Genomic DNA, 17,981 nt, shown 5'->3' with positions numbered 1-17,981 from the left:
TTCATCGTGCAATGAAGTTTTTTTTAGCAACTAATTAATGATAGACACTAAGAAAATATTATTTTATTAAAAAGTCAAAACAATGTTTCTTAATTGAATCTATCATGCCAACCTATAACTATACACTTGTACACGACTAAAAATCATGGATTCAAATCTTCACACCTATAACTATACACTTGTACACGACTAAAAATCATGGATTCAAATCTTCACATTCACGTGTCTTATTAAAAAAAAATTATATTATATATTAATGATAATTATATGAATATAAATTTCTTACAGTTTGTTGAGTTATTGTAATTATTTGAAAATTGATGCAAATCATTATCTTTTTATTACTATTGGAATTCATAAGCTTGTAAAATAATGGATATCATATTTCATTTCTATTTAGCTAATTTCAGAATATCAATACTTTCATGTATTAAAAATTACATTTATATACAATAATTTCCTAAAGTTAATCACATTTTATCCTTCAAATTAGTAAACCTAAATTTATAAATCTGTTAATTCATAAATTTTATTCATTACAATAATTAGGAAGCAGTTCTTCAGCAAAGCAAAAAAGATACTATTTTTCATTATCATGATAGAATCATTCTGTTTCAATATTCAAGAAAGGGTTCGGTTTAGAATTGAAATTTTACCAGAGTCTCCATTTAATAAGAAAGCTTCCAATGGAACATAAGGCGAAGCCATGGAAGACTCAAACCTGGAGGAAGGTTGCAGAAGTTTGCTACCTTTAGCGCATTGAATCGTTCGGAGGCGACGCCCAGTTCTCATCTGCCATATCTGTCGGAGATCGCAGAAATAATTTTCAGTCAATTTGGAGAAGGCATGCTTAAATACAATCAAAATGTGCCAGAAAATTTCCAACTATAGGCCAGAGTTATGTATATGAAGCAAGGGGATAAGTGGAATCTACAAATTATGCAACTTCTATGCATTGTACTAGACTTGCTTTTGTTATGGCTCCGGTTCCCTTGAACAAGCCATTGTATACCGGAACATGAACTAATAATATTCGAGGCTATGCAAGATTATACCAAAGATCCTTCCTTTTTATTTTGGTTTCAGGCATATATTTCTTGGTTTCATGGTTTCACTTTCAGTAGACTCCTTGCTAGCATTGATTATATCTTACTATTATCTAATATTCATCAAGTTAGCGATGTTTTCTATGAATGTTATGATTTATTTTCAAACAGAGCAAAAATCATACTAATTTTCAGGTTAGATTCTGGTTTCTGACAGCGAGGAACGTGAAAAAGAGATCAAAGAACAGTTGAAAAGAAAATGTACTGAGTAAACCTTTCTGAGTGGAGAAGGGCGTACCTCAACTATCCCTTTTCTTGGTGCATGGATAGCCAAACACAAGCAATAATCACTTTTCGCTGGTTCATAATCTATGTAATTAGAACTTGATGAAGCAGTATCTCTATTGACCAGCATCTCCATGAACAGACAGTTGGCGTCTCGATATCCCTGTATTTGATTTTAAAAAGTTTTAGTAGAGAGAGGGACCAAACGTTGGAAGAGAGTTTACTTAAATCATTCAAGTTTTAGAGATGACCTTCCATAATCGCACCACAACAAGTGCTTGAGTGTCTAGGAGCAATATTCGACCCAGTGAATCTGTAATCGCTGCCAATGTACCGCTTGGGGACAACGTCAGTTTCTCACCCTTTCTTGGATGGTCCTTCAAGCATGTCAAAGGAGAGGCTGCAGCAATCATGATGCGAAGAAGTTCCTAAAAATTTTGTAAAAATTGTAGAATAGCTGATACATAGTTGTTAGAACACTCGAGCATCCTATCATAAAGTGGCTCAAGATCTAGATGTATCCTGATGTAATTATGAAACTTGCATAATGCATCTTTATTTTATCACATAACTAAATAAGAATTGCAAAGTGTACATCAAAATTCTCTATCTTTTATCCCCACAAATCACAGGACTTCTAAAAAAAAGATAGGACAAGAAAACCCTATTGAGCTGAGGTAATTAACATATACTGCACTTGGAGTAAAGATGAGATGAGAAGAAAGCAGAAAATTAAACTTTAGAACAATTATGTGTGATGAGCTTAATAAATAACTTATTAGATGCTTAAAGCTATATATGTCCACAATTACCAATCCAAAGCTTAATATCTTTCATGGCAAGCTTGCTTAACAAGAAAATTAAATGGGAGATCCAAGCAGAAAAGGACAAAAACATAGAATCCTAGGAGACAATAGTTAATATGCAGGCATATGCCTATGGAAGTACCAAAATTGAATTAAGACTACAATAAAGAATTCGCACCTCGAGCAAAAGCTTGAGCCTTCGCATCTGGCTTTTTAGATGTTGATGGTTCACTTCGCCAAATCAGTTTTGAAAATGAAGCTATCGTTGAAAATGTTGCAGGGACAACTTTTGATAAAATGGCTCCAACTAAAGACCTGCTCTTGTCTTCAGAAAGTCTTTTAAACATCATGAAAGCACACAAAGTATACAAAATGTCACAATGAATGATAGGCTTCAAGTATGATTATTTTATTGCAGGGAGAAAATTAATTTTAGTATACAAAATAACTTGAGAATCGTAAATAGAAAAAGACCAGACGTCCTAACCTGAATGCTGAAATAACAGTATCCTCTCCGATGGTGACTGCACAAAAATAACGTTGACTTGACTGCCCAACAATAAAAGCAGCTGAATTCAAATACCAGAATAATTTCAGAGGGCTTCCATCACATAAGCACTGTTCCTAGAAACAATCTCTAAGTTTTCCAATGAAATAAAGGAGCAACTTTTTTACCTGGAGTTCCATCAATGGAGGAGGCATGACGCCGGTGATTGCTGCATCTGCACAAGCACCATATTTGTTGACATTCCATACTTGATAAGCTACTTTTTCATAAGAATTTTCAGGATCCTCCGTATCTCGCCTGTTTAGTTTCTGATCCCAATACCGTGCATTTGATGATTGAGACCATCTTTTCAGTGTATTCTGTGGTCAAGCATGTAAGGCGTGTCACACTAGTCCAAACCAAATCAAGATCCATATAGAGGCAATATTTCAATAAGTTGAAGCACAGAGGTTATAAAGAAAATAACCTATCCAGAGGTAGGGATCACATTAATTACAGACAATTATCTCAACTACACATGATCAATAAAACAAAAGCCAAGAAAAAGCAGCACAATAATTAAAAGCTATATTTCTTTTCAAGATCAATTTTGTGTTTTCAGCACTTAGTAACTAAAGAATGGTAGTAAGAACCTGAATATCGGACCCTTCAATGCGCGCAATTACACCTGGCATAACAATGGAAACTTCCTCAAAAGAAGATTCATGGGATAAATCTCTCTTCATACCGCGAACTCTGATTTTTAGAATTCTTCCAGGATGGATAAGCTATAAAGTATAAACACACAAATAGGGCATAAGTTTCATCACCGTTAAAAACTGGAGCCGTATTTGTTATCATAAAAAATCCAGTTTCCAGCAATGATTTTTTTAATAAGTTTTCTAGCAATGACAAAACTAAAATTTGCAAGTTTGGAATCTAAAATAACACTGCTGCAAGTTTTGTCACAATATAAAATCACTGTATATCACATTTGGTTGAGCTAAGGTTTCACTTTGAAGAATACTTAGCTTAGTGTAAGACAAAGCTACTTCATTAATGGTCTCCAACAGTACTGTTGTCTTTTTTTCTTATCCCTTTATTTTTCTTTTCATAACATGAACACCTTACATACATGAATTCAAACACACTCCCCAATCGCAGGCAATGGAAGAAATTTTTGAAGTCTTGAAAACTCAAAACCCTGGTAGACTACCAACAAATCCAAAAATAAAGCCCCAACAATTAGTGTTAAACAAATAATTGCATCTTCCATTCTAACCTGTATCTACCCAGGAATCAGATTTTGATTTTTGTCATAGGTTCACAGAAAGAACTCAGTGGAATACACCAGCACTGTGATTCCGCGAAATTTTCTTAAAAATTACAACTTCCTATTTCAGATTTTCCGATCACGAAATCAGCATATTGAAATCATAACCGATAAACCAAAAAAAAAAAAAAAAAAAAAAAGACAATCAAATACCTGCTTGAGAATCAAATCCCCAGTTAAGGAGTAAATCAGCAAAAACCCACAAGAGGTCCCGGCCAAAATCACCTTTATCCCATCGAACACCAACCATTCTAAAGCGGAGATGTACTCCGCTTCGATCGGAGACATATCAGAAGGCCTGACCTTCACCTGATGCCCATCGGAACCGGCCCAACCAAGCACAAGGATGACGGATCGGTTGGCCAGCGCCAGAGAGTGCGAATCGAGGGCGCACAAAAGATTGGGGTTGTCGACGAGCCAGCCCTCCTTTCCAGCGCCAAAATCGCCAAGCTCCTCGCAAGCAATGCAGCCCAACTCCGTGGTGTAGGTCCGCCTCGCCATTTCCGGACAAAGGACCTTCAATCGTATGCTTCAATGGAGGTGAAATCGAAACAGAGCCATGGAGATTTGAGTTGAAACTTGAAAGAGAGAGATCCAATTGAGAACTTCAGCACGAAGATGCGTGCGCGCTAAACACACGTGTGATTCCCAAATCAAGACTCCGAAACATTAGAGAATGTTTCTAATTTCTAAACCTAATATATCCTCAAGTCTTATTCACATCTGTCAAATTTTACTTCTTTTTATTTTTTCATTTTCAATCTATACGTCTTTCATGTGTTCCATTAAAAATTGTATAATCTATTCCAACAAAAAAAATTTATAAGGATTCTTATTAATTTTTGGAGAAATTTCACTTCCTATCATAGTAACATAAATTTAAAAACTTGTTCCGTTTAAGTTTAATTCGTATGAGGGTGTTTCTTCACGAGGAATTAAGAGGCGAACTAAAAATATATAAACTTGTATTTGAATTTAATGTATAATGTTCAAATCTTTAATGTATAATGTTTTGATGTTTTATATTTTATATAAATTTCGATTTGAGGACTGATGAGTTTGTTCTCAAAACAAGTAGGTTTGCCTTGTCGTAGAATATTTGAAATCTTTAGCTTTAAACTTGTCGAGTACTTCATTGAATACTTTGATTATGTGGTTTAATGAAGTACTTTTTGATGAAGTTCTACCGCTCGCAATTTTGATGAATTTTTTCGACTTGTAGTTTGATAAAATTCTTCGATCATGCAATTTGATAAAAAGTGTTCGAATATGCAACTTGACAATGTTTTCGATTATGCCGATAGAAGAATTTCAGATTAATAATTCAGAGTCTTCATATTTAATAATTATATAGTTAAGTCCTACGAAAATACAAAATTCTAGTGACTCCCAATCTACTAGTCTCATCTTGCATATTTTTAGAGGTTGAAGGTTGAATTCTTATCTTCATCTTTTAGTAAAAAAACAATGAAAAAAAAAAAAAAAACCTTTTATCTTCTTACCTCTGTCCGTCCATTCAAGGTTCCAAATGGCGACTCTGGACTTCTCCGTCTGTAAAACCCTAAACCCTTCGTCTCCGCTCCTCACACCATTCTCCAATCCTCTTCTTCAAACCCTAACCCTAAAACCCCATCGCTCTCATAAACCACTCTCCATTGTATCCGCTTCCCCAAATCCTTGTTTTCTTCCCATCTCCCGCCAAATTTCGCAATTCCCATTCGCAATTATCCCTCGGGATATCCGGACCTTCGCCGGCAGGAGCAAGAAGAAGGGCGGAGGCCACTCTCCCGGCCGCATCGAAGGCAACGCCGAGTTCCGGCGTCAACTGAGGCAAAATGCCCGCCGGAAGAGCCAGAAGTTCGCCGAATCCCATTTCTACCGCCGCAAGAACTCCAACAGCAACTACGCGGATAACTTCACCGAGGACGAGCTTCAACAGATCGGCCTTGGCTACGATCGGATGGTCCGATTCATGGAGAAAGACGACCCGAATCTGCGCCATCCCTACGACTGGTACAAGTACGGCGAGTACGGCCCGTACTCGTGGCGCGGAGTCGTCGTCGGCGAGCCGATTCGCGGCCGGTTCACGGACGAGCGAGTTACCATAATCAGCGAGGTCAAGGACCACGAGGAGTGGGAGAAGATCGAGCAATCAGAAATGGCTTCTGATTTCAGCGAGGGATTGCAGCGGATGGACAAGAGCAAGGGGTTTCGGTACTTTTGGGTGTTCGTGAGGCACCCGCGCTGGAGGATTTCGGACCTGCCATGGCAGCAGTGGACTCTGATTGCAGAGGTCGTGCTGGAAGCCGGTAAAGAAAGGTTGGATAAATGGAATTTGATGGGTCGGCTTGGGAACAAGTCGAGAAAGAATATAACTCAATGTGCAGCGTGGATGAGACCTGATATCATATATGTGAAGAAACCAGTTTACCAGTGCAGATTTGAGCCTCAGGACGAGTTTTTCCAGGCGATAATGCCGTTTCTCGATCCAAAAACAGAGCAAGATTTTCTGTTCGAGTTGCAGAATGATGAAGGAGATGTGGAGTGGGTGACTTATTTCGGTGGGCTGTGTAAGATTGTGAGGGTGAATCCAAAGGCATTTGTGGACGATGTGGTGAATGCTTATGAGAAGCTGAGTGACGAGAAGAAATCCAAGTGTTTGGAGTTTCTTCTCACTAACCACCCTGTTCCATTGCTGCATCCATATACAAAAGAGTGGAAGGCCAAGTTGGAGGAGGAGGAGTTGGGTTGTGATGCTCCGGACGACAATGAGAAACGACGTGGGGGCGATGGGGAAAATGTGATAATGGAGTGGATTGAGACTGATGATGACAATGACGAGGGTGACGATGAGGATCAGATAGATGACATGGTGATGGAAGAAGGTGGAGATGAGGACGGGGCGGATACGAAAGAAGATGATCGAAGTCGAGAGGAAGACGAGGATTATTGGGACGAGAGGTTCAGGAAGGCGATAAGTAGTCCAGAGGAAATGGAGAAGCTGTTTAAACGCAGTGCAGAAGTGAGTGATGAATTGTATGAGAAACAGATGGAGAAAATGGAAGGGAAAAAGGGCATGGAAGATGGGGATGAGACTGAAATGAGAGGCAAGAGAGCAAAAGTGAGAGCAGAAGAGTGGGAACAAATTGGGTATGGGCCATGGAGGAAGAGGATAAAGAAAAGCCAAATCCCTCCAGAGTTGTTTTTGAGATCTACAGTGAGGCCATTCACTTACAGGAACCTTGTGAAGGAGATTGTACTTACCAGGCATGCTATTTTGGATGGTGAAATTGGGGTATGATCTTCATCTCATCTCATCATCAGTTTGTTTCTGTTTAGTAAACAAACATCATTTTTGAAATAGAAAGAAAAGTTAAACTCAACACCATATTACTCTATCAAGTTTTTTTTTTTTTTTGGTTGAGTGGGAAAGTTTAGGGGATGGATCTCTTAGAAAAAAATAATGTATCTACTTTTTGGAGGGCAAAAATAGATAAAGATATGGTAATCGGATGGTAAATTGTCAAGGTGAAAATTTAAACTCACTACTTTTGATTGGAGATTTTTCAAATACACATTGGTTTAGTTATACTTGTTCCATTTACCTATTATTCATTATATCTTAATGAGCCAGTTAAACTAAATCAAGATTGATAATTTTTACCATAATTGATGATTGGTAAATCAATTTGTTCATTTTATTAATATAATTCTTATGTAAAAAAAATCTATAACATGATGTAATTGACCATTTAATTCCGAACTAATATACATATTTTTTATTATTATTATGAACTAATATATATAGTGATAATTTAATTTCGTTAGCTTGAAGCCATTATGATAGCCATGAAAATATTAATATGATGTTATGAGAAATTAGGCGTGTTCACTTGATAAAAATGTGTTTTAAGTCCTAACCAAATTCTGATTTTTAAAAAGGATTAATATTTATATTTTTTCGGATCTGAAATTTGACTAAAATTAGAAAGACAAAACAGAAAAAATATGAACTACAAGCTTTTACCATTAGCTTTTAGAATGGCACAAAAGGATAATACTAATTACTAATTACTAATAGCAGTGAAGTAAAGTTGAAAATGAGGTACAGCAGCAGCTATCAAGAAAATAATTACAATGCCACACAGCCTTTCTTTTGGCTGGTGATTGGGAAATTAAATAATCACTCACCAAAATATTCTTCAGGAACATAAAATTTCAACCCAACGGCCTGCAAAATGGCAATAAAACAAATTCAAGGATAAATATGGCCAAAAAGCTAAACTAAAATTAAATTGCTACTAAAAGACTAGTTGAATCAAAGCCATGCATATTCGGATACACCTTTCCGCTTTTGTCCATTTTGATGCTATGTACTTTTGTTTTCTATCTTATTTTTTTCCATCACAATCGTAGAACACTCGAAATATTGTCAAATATGGGGATAAAATTAGTATGGGTACCTGAGCAAAGTTGAGATCAGCATCACTGTGATCGTTGGGTCTACCAGCTGCATCCCCCACGTAAAAACATCTATCAACCACAACCACAACCACCATTAGTATAAAAACTGAAAGATAGAATGAATAACCCAAAAAATTCAGACACAGAAATTAACTGCTCCATATCAATGGGGATGCCGGAGTTGAAGTGCTGCGCCATGATGTGCCACATCCCAGGTTTCGGTTTTCTAAACGGGTCTTCTACTCCACCCTCCAACTTCGACTTCGATCCATTTCCAATTCCGCATGCAATAAACACCTGCACCATCATCCACACTCTAACACTAATCATTTAAGTTTAGTGACGTTCGAAATAAAATTGAAAGTTCGTGACGTTATAGAATTTCGAGAGCTATTAGACACAACACTGAAAATTTTAAAGGAAAGGAAATTGTTGTACAATGATTTATGTTTTGTTTATGAGATGGAAAACGTGGGCGTACATATTATATTTTACCTGAATTGGGACCTCGACCTGACGGATAAAATTATTGAGACGCCCAAGTTTGGAGTCCACAGCAACCTGCCTCTTATTCTTCCATCTCTCGATGTTCGATTCGTTCGTAAATATTACCTGCCTCGTGTTCATGCTCATATTCATTGATTACTATTATCATAACAACAAAATAAGAGAATAACTAAGTCTGTTAATTCGTGAAGAAGAGTGACAGACCAGCTTGTAGCCATCGCTGTACAAGCTATGTAGTTTTTGTGGTATTGAAGGGTGCATCAGAGACCACGCCTCAGCACCTACTCTGAAATAAAAACACCCCACACCCAACTTAGCTTCACTATTTCCCACCCTCTAAATAACGAAATGGAAGTGTATGTAAAGAGAAATTAGAGAGAGAAAATATGTGTAGAGAAAACGTGAGTAAAAAGTAATTATGAAAAGAAAGTTTGTGGTGACTCATGATCATGAAATATGGTTATTATTTTTTCAAAGTGCTTCAAAACTATAGTTAATAAACAAGTCCAATTGACTATTTAAGGATGCCAACATGAGCTTAACTAAACGGTAATTGGTACATGTTTCTGACTAAGAGGTGATGAGTTCGAATCCCCCAACCTCTATTAAAAAAAAAAGTCAACACACACGGAAAAAAATCCATACTTCCACATCGGATAGGATGCAGCCATACCTTTTAACAGATGTGTTTGCCAGACAGCCATCAAAATCAAATGCAGCTATTTTACTTGAATGATGTAGCCCTTCATCCTGCCATTTAATTAAAAAGTAAAACACATAAATATAGTAAACAGTACAATGATATCAATTTGTCTGGGTTATAATCTAATCTAAGAGGTGAAGTCTGTGTACACCTGATAGTTTGATTATGTGTTTTAAGAGCTTTAGTTAGACAAATCCTTGCTAAGATAAATACATGTTGTTAGAGCATCAAAAACTAGTCCAAAACAAGTTTAAGTAGAAGAAAGAAATAAACATTATCCTAAATCTTCATTCATATTTGTCCACATTGCTCAATCAGCATGAACACGATGGCTAGGAAACACAAATTATAAATAATTAATTCTTTTACCTGTTCAAGAAAGATGAGTGTCTGGAATGCCTTCCATTTAGGTAAGAGTGTAGCATCCTGAATCATTCAACACCTTGGTTATGTATGAATCGTGGTTTCGAAATAGTCTCTGATGCCACATGAGATTTTTGTCTTAAAAATATACGTAATCTTTTTTTCTAATATAATATTGCTACTTATCAAACATAATTTTTGAACATATGATTCTATTACTGAAGCATCATATGATGGAATTTCATTCAAAGATGCTACAAAAGCTGATCGAGAACAATTTTTAATATTAACAGTTATTACTTCATTAAGATATGGGTGTGGATTATATATTTCAATGAAATTTTATTGCCCTTAAACTAGCATACTTAAAAGTGAGTTCATGTTGCCAACTATTCAAAATCCATTCCAGCTAAAAATGGGGAAAAATGTACAAAACCACCTCGTAATGAGATGAGAATAAGTAACAAGGATTGGATCCTACCTTATATTTGGTCTTTATGTCGGAAGTCGTAAGGACGATATCTAACTTTGGCTGAAAAAAATGAAATTGGATAGTAAGAGGGTGTAGTACTTGTAACTTTACCTTTTTGATAGAAAACATGTAGAACTAAGAAGCACAGATACGGACACGAGACATGGTGACACGTCATTTTATAAAAATATAGGACACAAACATAGCAATAACACGTTTATTCAAATATATATTTTTGAAATATATATCATTTCTATACAAGAAAGAAATTTAAAGTCAATAAGTTTATGCATCTTTATGCCTAAAAAGTTATAAGTTCGATGTATTTTGCTCTTAAAAAATATTATTTCGTTCTACTTCTATGTTAGTCATGATGTCTATTCATCATACTTAAGTATCGGATCCATATTTATTTAGTATAACTAGGGTATGAGCTAACAAGTGTCCAATACGTGTCAGACACAACCACGTTACCCAAACTGAAATGTCTATGCTTGTTAGATGTATTGATTCACTAAAGAAGAAGAAAGTACATTAAAACAGAGAAGATAAGATACAACATACAGCATAGAATAAATAACTAGAGAAATTGAACAAGAAACCAAGAACCACAGCCAGCATAAGCAAGGAAATTATATAGGATGGAGATTCGAGCAAAGTTAAGAAAACCAGTTTGGAATTCAGATTACAAGGCGAGAAATGATGGCACCGTAGGAAGCTGCATTCAATGATTCTATTCCAGTTCAGTAGCTATACCAAATTATTACTTAGATGGATATCAAGAAATTATGACTCTAAATGGACATAGATTTTCAGAACAATAATTTCAACAGTCGTTACAACTCAAAATGGAGTACTATAGCAGCAGTTTAAATTGTTCAGTACAGCAAGGCTTAAAGACATTGTACGCAAAATCAATGAGGATCCATTGACAAGCAGTTCAACATACAACATTAACAACACGGCTTAAAAATTCTGAAAACACTCTGCAAAGCATATCGGTCTCTAGATATGCATACCTTGACTTTCTTTTGATCTTTTTCGTCTACTCCATCTTCTTCGTCCTCATCCCTTCGGCGAACCTATTTATTGGAAATGCATTTAGTAACCAAATTTCTTCCTCCCCTCTTCATTTTTCTATTAAGGAATAGTTTTTTACCCTGGAACCCTTGGCAATTAACTCGCTTCCTTCTGTCTCATTCTTAACATCATCCTTTCCCTGCAACCTTTCACAAACTAGTCACAAAATGCTAGCATAAGAAATAAAATGAGACAAGTAGATATATTACAATTTAAACCACTGAATCAAAAGAGAAAGCTTAACCAAAAAATTCATGATAATCACTCAAATGATACCCAGCTAAAGAAAATCTAACACTAAACCAATCCATAAAGCAACATGATACAGAAATGTGAGCAAAACAGTCACCTTAGATTCATGGCTTCTGCTAATCAGTTTTTTCAGAGCTTCCTGATCACAACCCTACAAAAACAAAAACAAACAGATGAATAAACTTTTAATTCTAGAAACATTTTATCAAACACATGCTAAACCCTGCAGACAGAATATCAAGTTGGAGCCAAACAGATATCTAAAATCTCCCATTTCCATTTCTAACATGCCTCCAAGAGAGCGAACCCATTAATCGCCTCGGCGGAACTAACAGGCTCTGAACCAAACGAAGCGCAATCGGAGTGAACCCATCGGGTCATATCGAACCCCCGCTCGTCTCGGCTCACGAAACCCAGCCTCAGAGCCTTGGCAGCAATCTTTTTGGAACAGGTCTTGCACGTAGACCGATTCGACTTGGCATACTCCGCGACGATTTTTACAGAAGACGGAGGCATTGGTGGGTCTTGGAAGAAAAATCGGCTGAAATATTTGGGATTGTGGGAGAAGAAGTAAGAGAAACGCTTCAATGGGGAGTTGGGATTTTGAGCGATGGAAGAGAGTATGCGATTACGGCAGGGCATATGAGTCGTACGGAATGTGGAATCGATCAGCAAATGGAGGAGTAGAACTAGAAGAGAGTAAATGGGGAATCTTTGCTTCAAAATTTCGTATTATTCTCAAATCTCAAATGACAAACAACAAATTTTTCGAATCTCGATGTCTACTTGATCTCTATTAGCAAAGAGCTAAATTTACATGTTGATTGGCCTATCCCATTTCTTCCGATTTTGATATTTTGTATTGATAATATTTCTTTTCATTTTTTAAATAAATTGTACCGACAATGAGTGATTATTATACAGTCAAGTTATTTATTTCATCATATGTGTCATTTTTAAAATCTATGAATTTTTTTTTTTACAACGAATAGAAGTGGAGATTTTAACTTATGATTTTTTGGTCGAAAATAGGTATCGAATTACATTCACATTGGCAAATAAACTTATACAAACCTTTTAATATCATAACATAAATATGAGGATTTAAATCTCTAACCCTAAAGAAAAATAGTGTTAGTTTTGACAACTATCAAATATTCCAACTTGAAAAGCTCAATTCTAGAATGATCAGCGATCAATCAATGTATATTCGACGACCAAACCGAACTACAAACCGACATTTTTTTAATCTTTTCTATAGAAGGATAGCAAGTGGGTTGAGCTAAAGAGAGCTAAAATATGCAAGAGACTTGAGAGTTTAAAGTTGAACAAAGAAAATGAAACCCTAGACTAAACAATAGTTATATATAATTAATTTCTTGTAAGATATTCAATCGATTGGTCGATTTTGTATAGTCGAAGAGATCAACAACGTCAACTTAATTTTCCGATTATCAAGTCTCAATTAGTTTAGATACATATAATTCATGAAACGTCAAAAAGATCCTCAAATATTGATTAAAGTTATTAGCCATAATCAAAATAAATTTCTTACTATAATGGATACATGACTTCTCTTTCTTTCCTTCTTTATTTATTTATTTCTGAAAAATGTTACTTCGCGGGAGCAAAACGATGGAAGAAGAGTGATCGGTATAAAGAGAACCCAAGCTTCAGTTTCTTGTTGATTTCGACGTTTTCGTAAGTTATTAGCACCAATGGATCCCTACGACGAGAGAAGACTCACCGAAGAGGTTCTTCATCTCCACTCTCTCTGGCGGCGAGGTCCGCCGAAGAACTGTAAATCCATTCCCAATCATTCAGCAATCGCCGTCGCCAATGTCGCGAATCGCATCCCTTCGAACAAGAGACCCGGAGGCCCACAACCCCCAAAGGCCAAGAAGAAGAAGAAGAAGCCACGCCCTGCCCCCGACCACCCGCAAGAATCCGGACCCGAATGGCCGTGTCCGGAGCCGGTTCAAAATCAGCCCTCGACGTCATCTGGGTGGCCGGCGATTCAGCCCTGTGCCACTCCGGCGGCTCAGCCCGTGTCGTCGGAAGAGCGAGCGAAGCTCTCGGCGTTGCAATTGCAGTACAAGGAATTCAAGGCCTGCCGGGGATTCTTCGCGAGGAATGCCGATTCTGGGAGTGAGGTAGAGGAGGAAGAGGAGGAGGAGGAGGAGGAAAATGATGGGGGGATTACGAAAATTGAGGAGTACAAGTTTTTTCTGAAGATGTTTGTGGAGAATAGTGAACTTGGGGCTTATTACGAGAAGAATTATGAATGTGGGTCGTTTTGTTGCTTGGTCTGCGGCGGAATGGGGAAAAAGAAATCTGGGAAAAGGTTCAAGAGCTGCGTTGGGCTCGTTCAGCATTCCATTTCGATATCGAGGACGAAGAAGAAGCGGGCTCACAGGGCTTTTGGACTGGTCATATGCAGGGTTCTTGGTTGGGATGTTGATCGACTTCCGATTATTGTGTTGAAAGGCGAGCCTCTTAGTCGCTCATTAGCTGATTCTGGAGAACCAGAGGTACTTCCATGCCCATGTTTCTTTCTATCTTCTTCTTTATAATGGCTGGTATTGATTCTATTTTGAATTGCTTTGGACTACAACATGTTTCAGGTTCAGCCTGAGGATAATCATGTGGCTAAAGAGGGTGGTTGTGGGGTTAAGAGTGAGAACGATGATCAGAAGAATGAAGAGAAATTGGAGGAAGACAAGGCAGCAGAAGATCCTGATTCTAATGCTAAAAATTCGAGTTCTGGTGAGGTTAGTTTTTGTGTAATAATTGGATTAATTTCTTATGGGCAGCTTCATTAGAACGTTTGATTTGCTTGGTTGCTTATGTGAGATATCCATTTTGATTGCTTTGTATTATAGAATGTAAATGGCTGCAAGGAGAATGATGTCAATATGCAAGAAGAAAATACTGATAATTCAATTCCAGGCATGGGATCAGACAAAGAGGAAATGAAAAACTTGCCTGTGAGATCATCTTACTGTATTTACTTCATGTGGTTTTTTCTTTTCCTAACTTCGCTAGTTTTTTTAAGTTTAGGATATGGAGAGAAGAACCAAATGCAGTTTTCGATGGTTCGATATCTGTGGTTGTTGCCTGTTTTCGATGGTGTGATATCTGTTTTTATTGCCTGTTTTCGACGGTGCGATATCCGTCGTTGTTGCCCTGGAGGGACATTGATTCTTTTTCTCCTCCATTACTAAATTACTAGGACAAGTAATTTCTTCCATTAATTGTTTACAAGTCTTTCAGTAGCTTGTTTTAATTGGTTAAAATAAATCAGAAATGTTCTCTTCTGATATCTTTCCCTTCAAGACTGCACAGTTTCTATAATTGTTTTGAAAGTGGAAATAGAACTGAACTTCTTTTTATTTTATATGATCCTTTCCTTGGTAGTCTATTACTAACTAAATCAGTGCAGAATACAGTGTATAATTCAGTTCAGATGTTCTTTATGACCTTGCAATTGTTTTAACTGAATGCCTTCTGCAAAATGTTTAGTTTCTGCTTATGAGAAGTTGTGTTTAAATGTGTTGTAGGTACTGCAGCCGATCTCGAAAGCCTGTAAAGAATTTTTTGCAGGCTTCTCTCCATCTACGAGCGATGAATTGAACGATGGAGATGGACTCGAGGAACGCGAAGAATTCAAGTTCTTCTTGAAGTTGTTTACTGAGAATGATGACTTGAGGGGATATTACGAGAGCAACTATGAAGACGGGGAATTTGTCTGCTTAGCTTGTGAAGGAGCAGGGAAGAAAACACCAAAGGGATTTAAGACGTGTGGTCGTCTTCTCCAACATTCAACTTCTCTAGCGAAGAATAGAATAGGGGAAAATCTGCCTCACGATGCTGACCGTGCTAAAATGTTGAAGATGAAGACACTGGCTCATAGAGCATATAGTTCGGCTGTGTGCAAGGTTCTTGGTTGGGACGTCGAAGAGCTTCCATCAGTCGTGTTGAAAGGCGAACCTCTGGGTCGTTCCTTAACAAAGCCAGGCGTGTCAAAGGTACGGTAGTTCATTTGATTAATATCTTTCTGCATTAGTCTCATGTTCTTTATTTCGAAAGCAACCAGGTTTCGCCTAAATGGCAGGATGAAATTGGTAATGTGAATTATTCGATTTCGGGTGATCCTATGGAAAATGGCTCTATAGAGGCTAGCAAATTGCGGGACGATGCAGTTTGTAAGATGAATGATCTCGTCGGAAATTACTCAGACAGAGATCAACAAATTGCTGGGTGAATCTGTTGGACGATGTTATAGAAAATGAATGTATGAAGATTAATAGCTGTGGTAGAGCAGTTTTGTCATGATTCAGTGATATGCTATTAGTAGAATTCTACTTCAAATTTCTTGTCAAATATTTATGCTGTTTCTCTCTGGTCAGAGAGATGGCAAATTTACTTACATTCGAACTTTCAATTTTTTAGACGATGATATATGTCCCACGCTCGAGACCAGCAAAAAGTAAATAAGATACAAATTTCTTTAATCTTTCCATATTTTCCATGTTATCTATAACATTGCTGATAAAAGTTTTAGAAAGTAAACTAATCTTCTTTATATTTGCAATTGAAAAGTCCAAAATCTAAACTAGAAATCCAAAATCCAAAATGTTCTTTCTAATAATCTTTGTGAACTCAATGCGAACCCACGATTCGTGCAACAATTATAGTAATATCATCAATTTTTCCTCCGGTGTGCTGTCGACCGGCGGCCCGAGCCGCCACCGCAAATGGGCTATCATACTTGTCATCGTTCGAATTGTACAAGGCCAGCGCCGCCAGTTCCCAGGCCAAATCCCCCGGCTCAGGCGTCTCCGAAAGCTCTCCGATCTCATCCGTGTATGCGTTGTCGAACAACCCATCAGTTCCGACCACCACAACATCTCCGGCCGCCACCGGAACCTCCTCCCGCGACGCATAACCCAGGTCACTCGGACCCGGTTCTCTCTTCAATTGATACGGATGGTTGAACCCGCGCTGCTGAACCGGCGATCTGTGAATACACTTTTTATCCCTGAACACCGCGTACCCGCTGTCTCCGACCAGCGCCGACCGGAGAACCGCGCCGTCGAGCGACACCATGCACGCCGTCGACGATCCGCGAGCGGCGGTCCGGCTGCAAGCCATGGCGAGAACCTTTCCGAGGTCGACGCGGCCGCCGCGTTCGTTGGCGACGACGGCGGCGCAGTTGGCCATCAGCTCTCTGGCGTACACGCCGGCGTCGATTCCTTTCGCCGCCCAGCCGCCGACGCCGTCAGCCACGCCGGCGGTCTGTTTGGCGGCGGAGATGAAGTGGGCGTCTTCTCCGAGCGGTTTCGAAGGGTTGTCTTTGGGAATGTAGAAAGAACCGAACTTCATTTTTAGGATCGGATTCGGAGTTGCCATTTTTTTGGCAGAGGAAAACTGAAATTGAAATTCGTCGGAGATTTGATCGTCGAGCTTCCGCTTCATATCAGTCATTGTGGAAATTGTGAAAAAGGGAAAAGTGATCGGCGAAGTTTATATAGAGATTGTGGATGAAGAAGACGAAGAGTCAAAGTAGGGAAAGTAGAGAAAAATTCTGCTGGTGGGATATTTTCGAAAATAATTAGGAAACAACTAAAGATTTATTTTTGCAAAATATTTGGGAATTTTGGGTCCATTTGACCCGTTTAATAACTATATTAAACTTTTATTTCTTAAAATTAAGTTTGTAAACCCTAGTTTCATGGGACACTTTTTTTTTTTATATGCTATTTATTCTTTTAAAATGTTTTTAAAATCTAGCTAAATCTAAGCTAAATTTTAAAAACCAAATGGCAAAAATTTCAAAGACTTAGTTTTATTTTTTAATTTGGTTAAAAATTCAAATGTGTTTTAAAAAATGTGTAAATGTACCGGAGTAGTCATAATAAGTATATTTTTTTTAAAATATAAAATTACAAATATATTCCATCAGGCTATAATTTGAAATTTTTTTAATTTGATGTGTATAGTTTAAACAATTTATATATATTGTCTTTGTTGTTGTTTTATTGAATGAGGTACGTTTTTGTTAATTAGAGTTTAGGAGCAAGCTTTTTATAAGTAAAAAGGGAGTTGAGGGACAATGTGTCAGATTTCACTAAATTATTATTAGAACAAAATTAAAACTCTCAGGGTCGTTTGTATTTCGGG

At 37.5% G+C, this 17,981-nt stretch overlaps 4 protein-coding genes and 1 pseudogene across 5 annotated transcripts; 2 read left to right on the top strand and 3 right to left on the bottom strand.

Annotated features, from left to right (window-relative positions):
• Nucleotides 1-475: 475 nt before the first annotated feature.
• Nucleotides 476-4,634, bottom strand: LOC111013035 (Rab3 GTPase-activating protein non-catalytic subunit). The gene is made up of 8 exons (XM_088119945.1): nt 4,111-4,634; nt 3,278-3,412; nt 2,813-3,004; nt 2,625-2,686; nt 2,316-2,473; nt 1,583-1,731; nt 1,345-1,494; nt 476-801 (listed from the first exon to the last, which is right to left on the bottom strand). Exons 1-8 carry the CDS (start codon nt 4,456-4,458, stop codon nt 622-624), a joined length of 1,374 nt encoding a protein of 457 aa, XP_087976071.1. The 5' UTR covers nt 4,459-4,634; the 3' UTR covers nt 476-621.
• Nucleotides 4,635-5,420: 786 nt separating this feature from the next.
• On the top strand, nt 5,421-7,340 carry LOC111012814 (uncharacterized). Its single transcript, XM_022287089.2, has one exon. It carries the CDS (start codon nt 5,486-5,488, stop codon nt 7,256-7,258), a length of 1,773 nt encoding a protein of 590 aa, XP_022142781.1. The 5' UTR covers nt 5,421-5,485; the 3' UTR covers nt 7,259-7,340.
• Nucleotides 7,341-7,961: 621 nt separating this feature from the next.
• Nucleotides 7,962-12,610, bottom strand: LOC111005189 (phosphoesterase). The gene is made up of 12 exons (XM_022276651.2): nt 12,090-12,610; nt 11,896-11,949; nt 11,626-11,685; nt 11,486-11,548; nt 10,476-10,526; nt 10,001-10,057; nt 9,602-9,678; nt 9,133-9,214; nt 8,917-9,033; nt 8,576-8,718; nt 8,421-8,490; nt 7,962-8,188 (listed from the first exon to the last, which is right to left on the bottom strand). Exons 1-12 carry the CDS (start codon nt 12,438-12,440, stop codon nt 8,141-8,143), a joined length of 1,173 nt encoding a protein of 390 aa, XP_022132343.1. The 5' UTR covers nt 12,441-12,610; the 3' UTR covers nt 7,962-8,140.
• Nucleotides 12,611-13,381: 771 nt separating this feature from the next.
• On the top strand, nt 13,382-16,312 carry LOC111012232 (uncharacterized). 2 transcript variants are annotated; one of them, XM_022286306.2, is made up of 5 exons: nt 13,382-14,329; nt 14,423-14,569; nt 14,681-14,785; nt 15,359-15,826; nt 15,895-16,312. In XM_022286306.2, the coding sequence occupies exons 1-5, from the start codon at nt 13,517-13,519 to the stop codon at nt 16,060-16,062; spliced, it is 1,701 nt and encodes a 566-aa protein (XP_022141998.1). In that variant the 5' UTR covers nt 13,382-13,516; the 3' UTR covers nt 16,063-16,312. The 2 variants fall into 2 exon arrangements, with proteins under 2 accessions (XP_022141998.1, XP_022142005.1); XM_022286313.2 differs by having other exon boundaries at nt 13,383-14,329; nt 15,913-16,312.
• LOC111025902 (putative protein phosphatase 2C 55 pseudogene) lies at nt 16,289-17,399 on the bottom strand (annotated as a pseudogene).
• Between the last annotated feature and the right edge of the window lie 582 nt (nt 17,400-17,981).

Source organism: Momordica charantia (genome assembly GCF_013281855.1).
Source record: "Momordica charantia cultivar OHB3-1 chromosome 11 unlocalized genomic scaffold, Mcharantia_2.0 BLBB01000011.1, whole genome shotgun sequence".
NCBI lineage: Eukaryota > Viridiplantae > Streptophyta > Magnoliopsida > Cucurbitales > Cucurbitaceae > Momordica > Momordica charantia.
The sequence above is the reverse complement of the archived record's forward strand: the minus strand, read 5'-3'. Positions and strand labels throughout refer to the sequence as shown.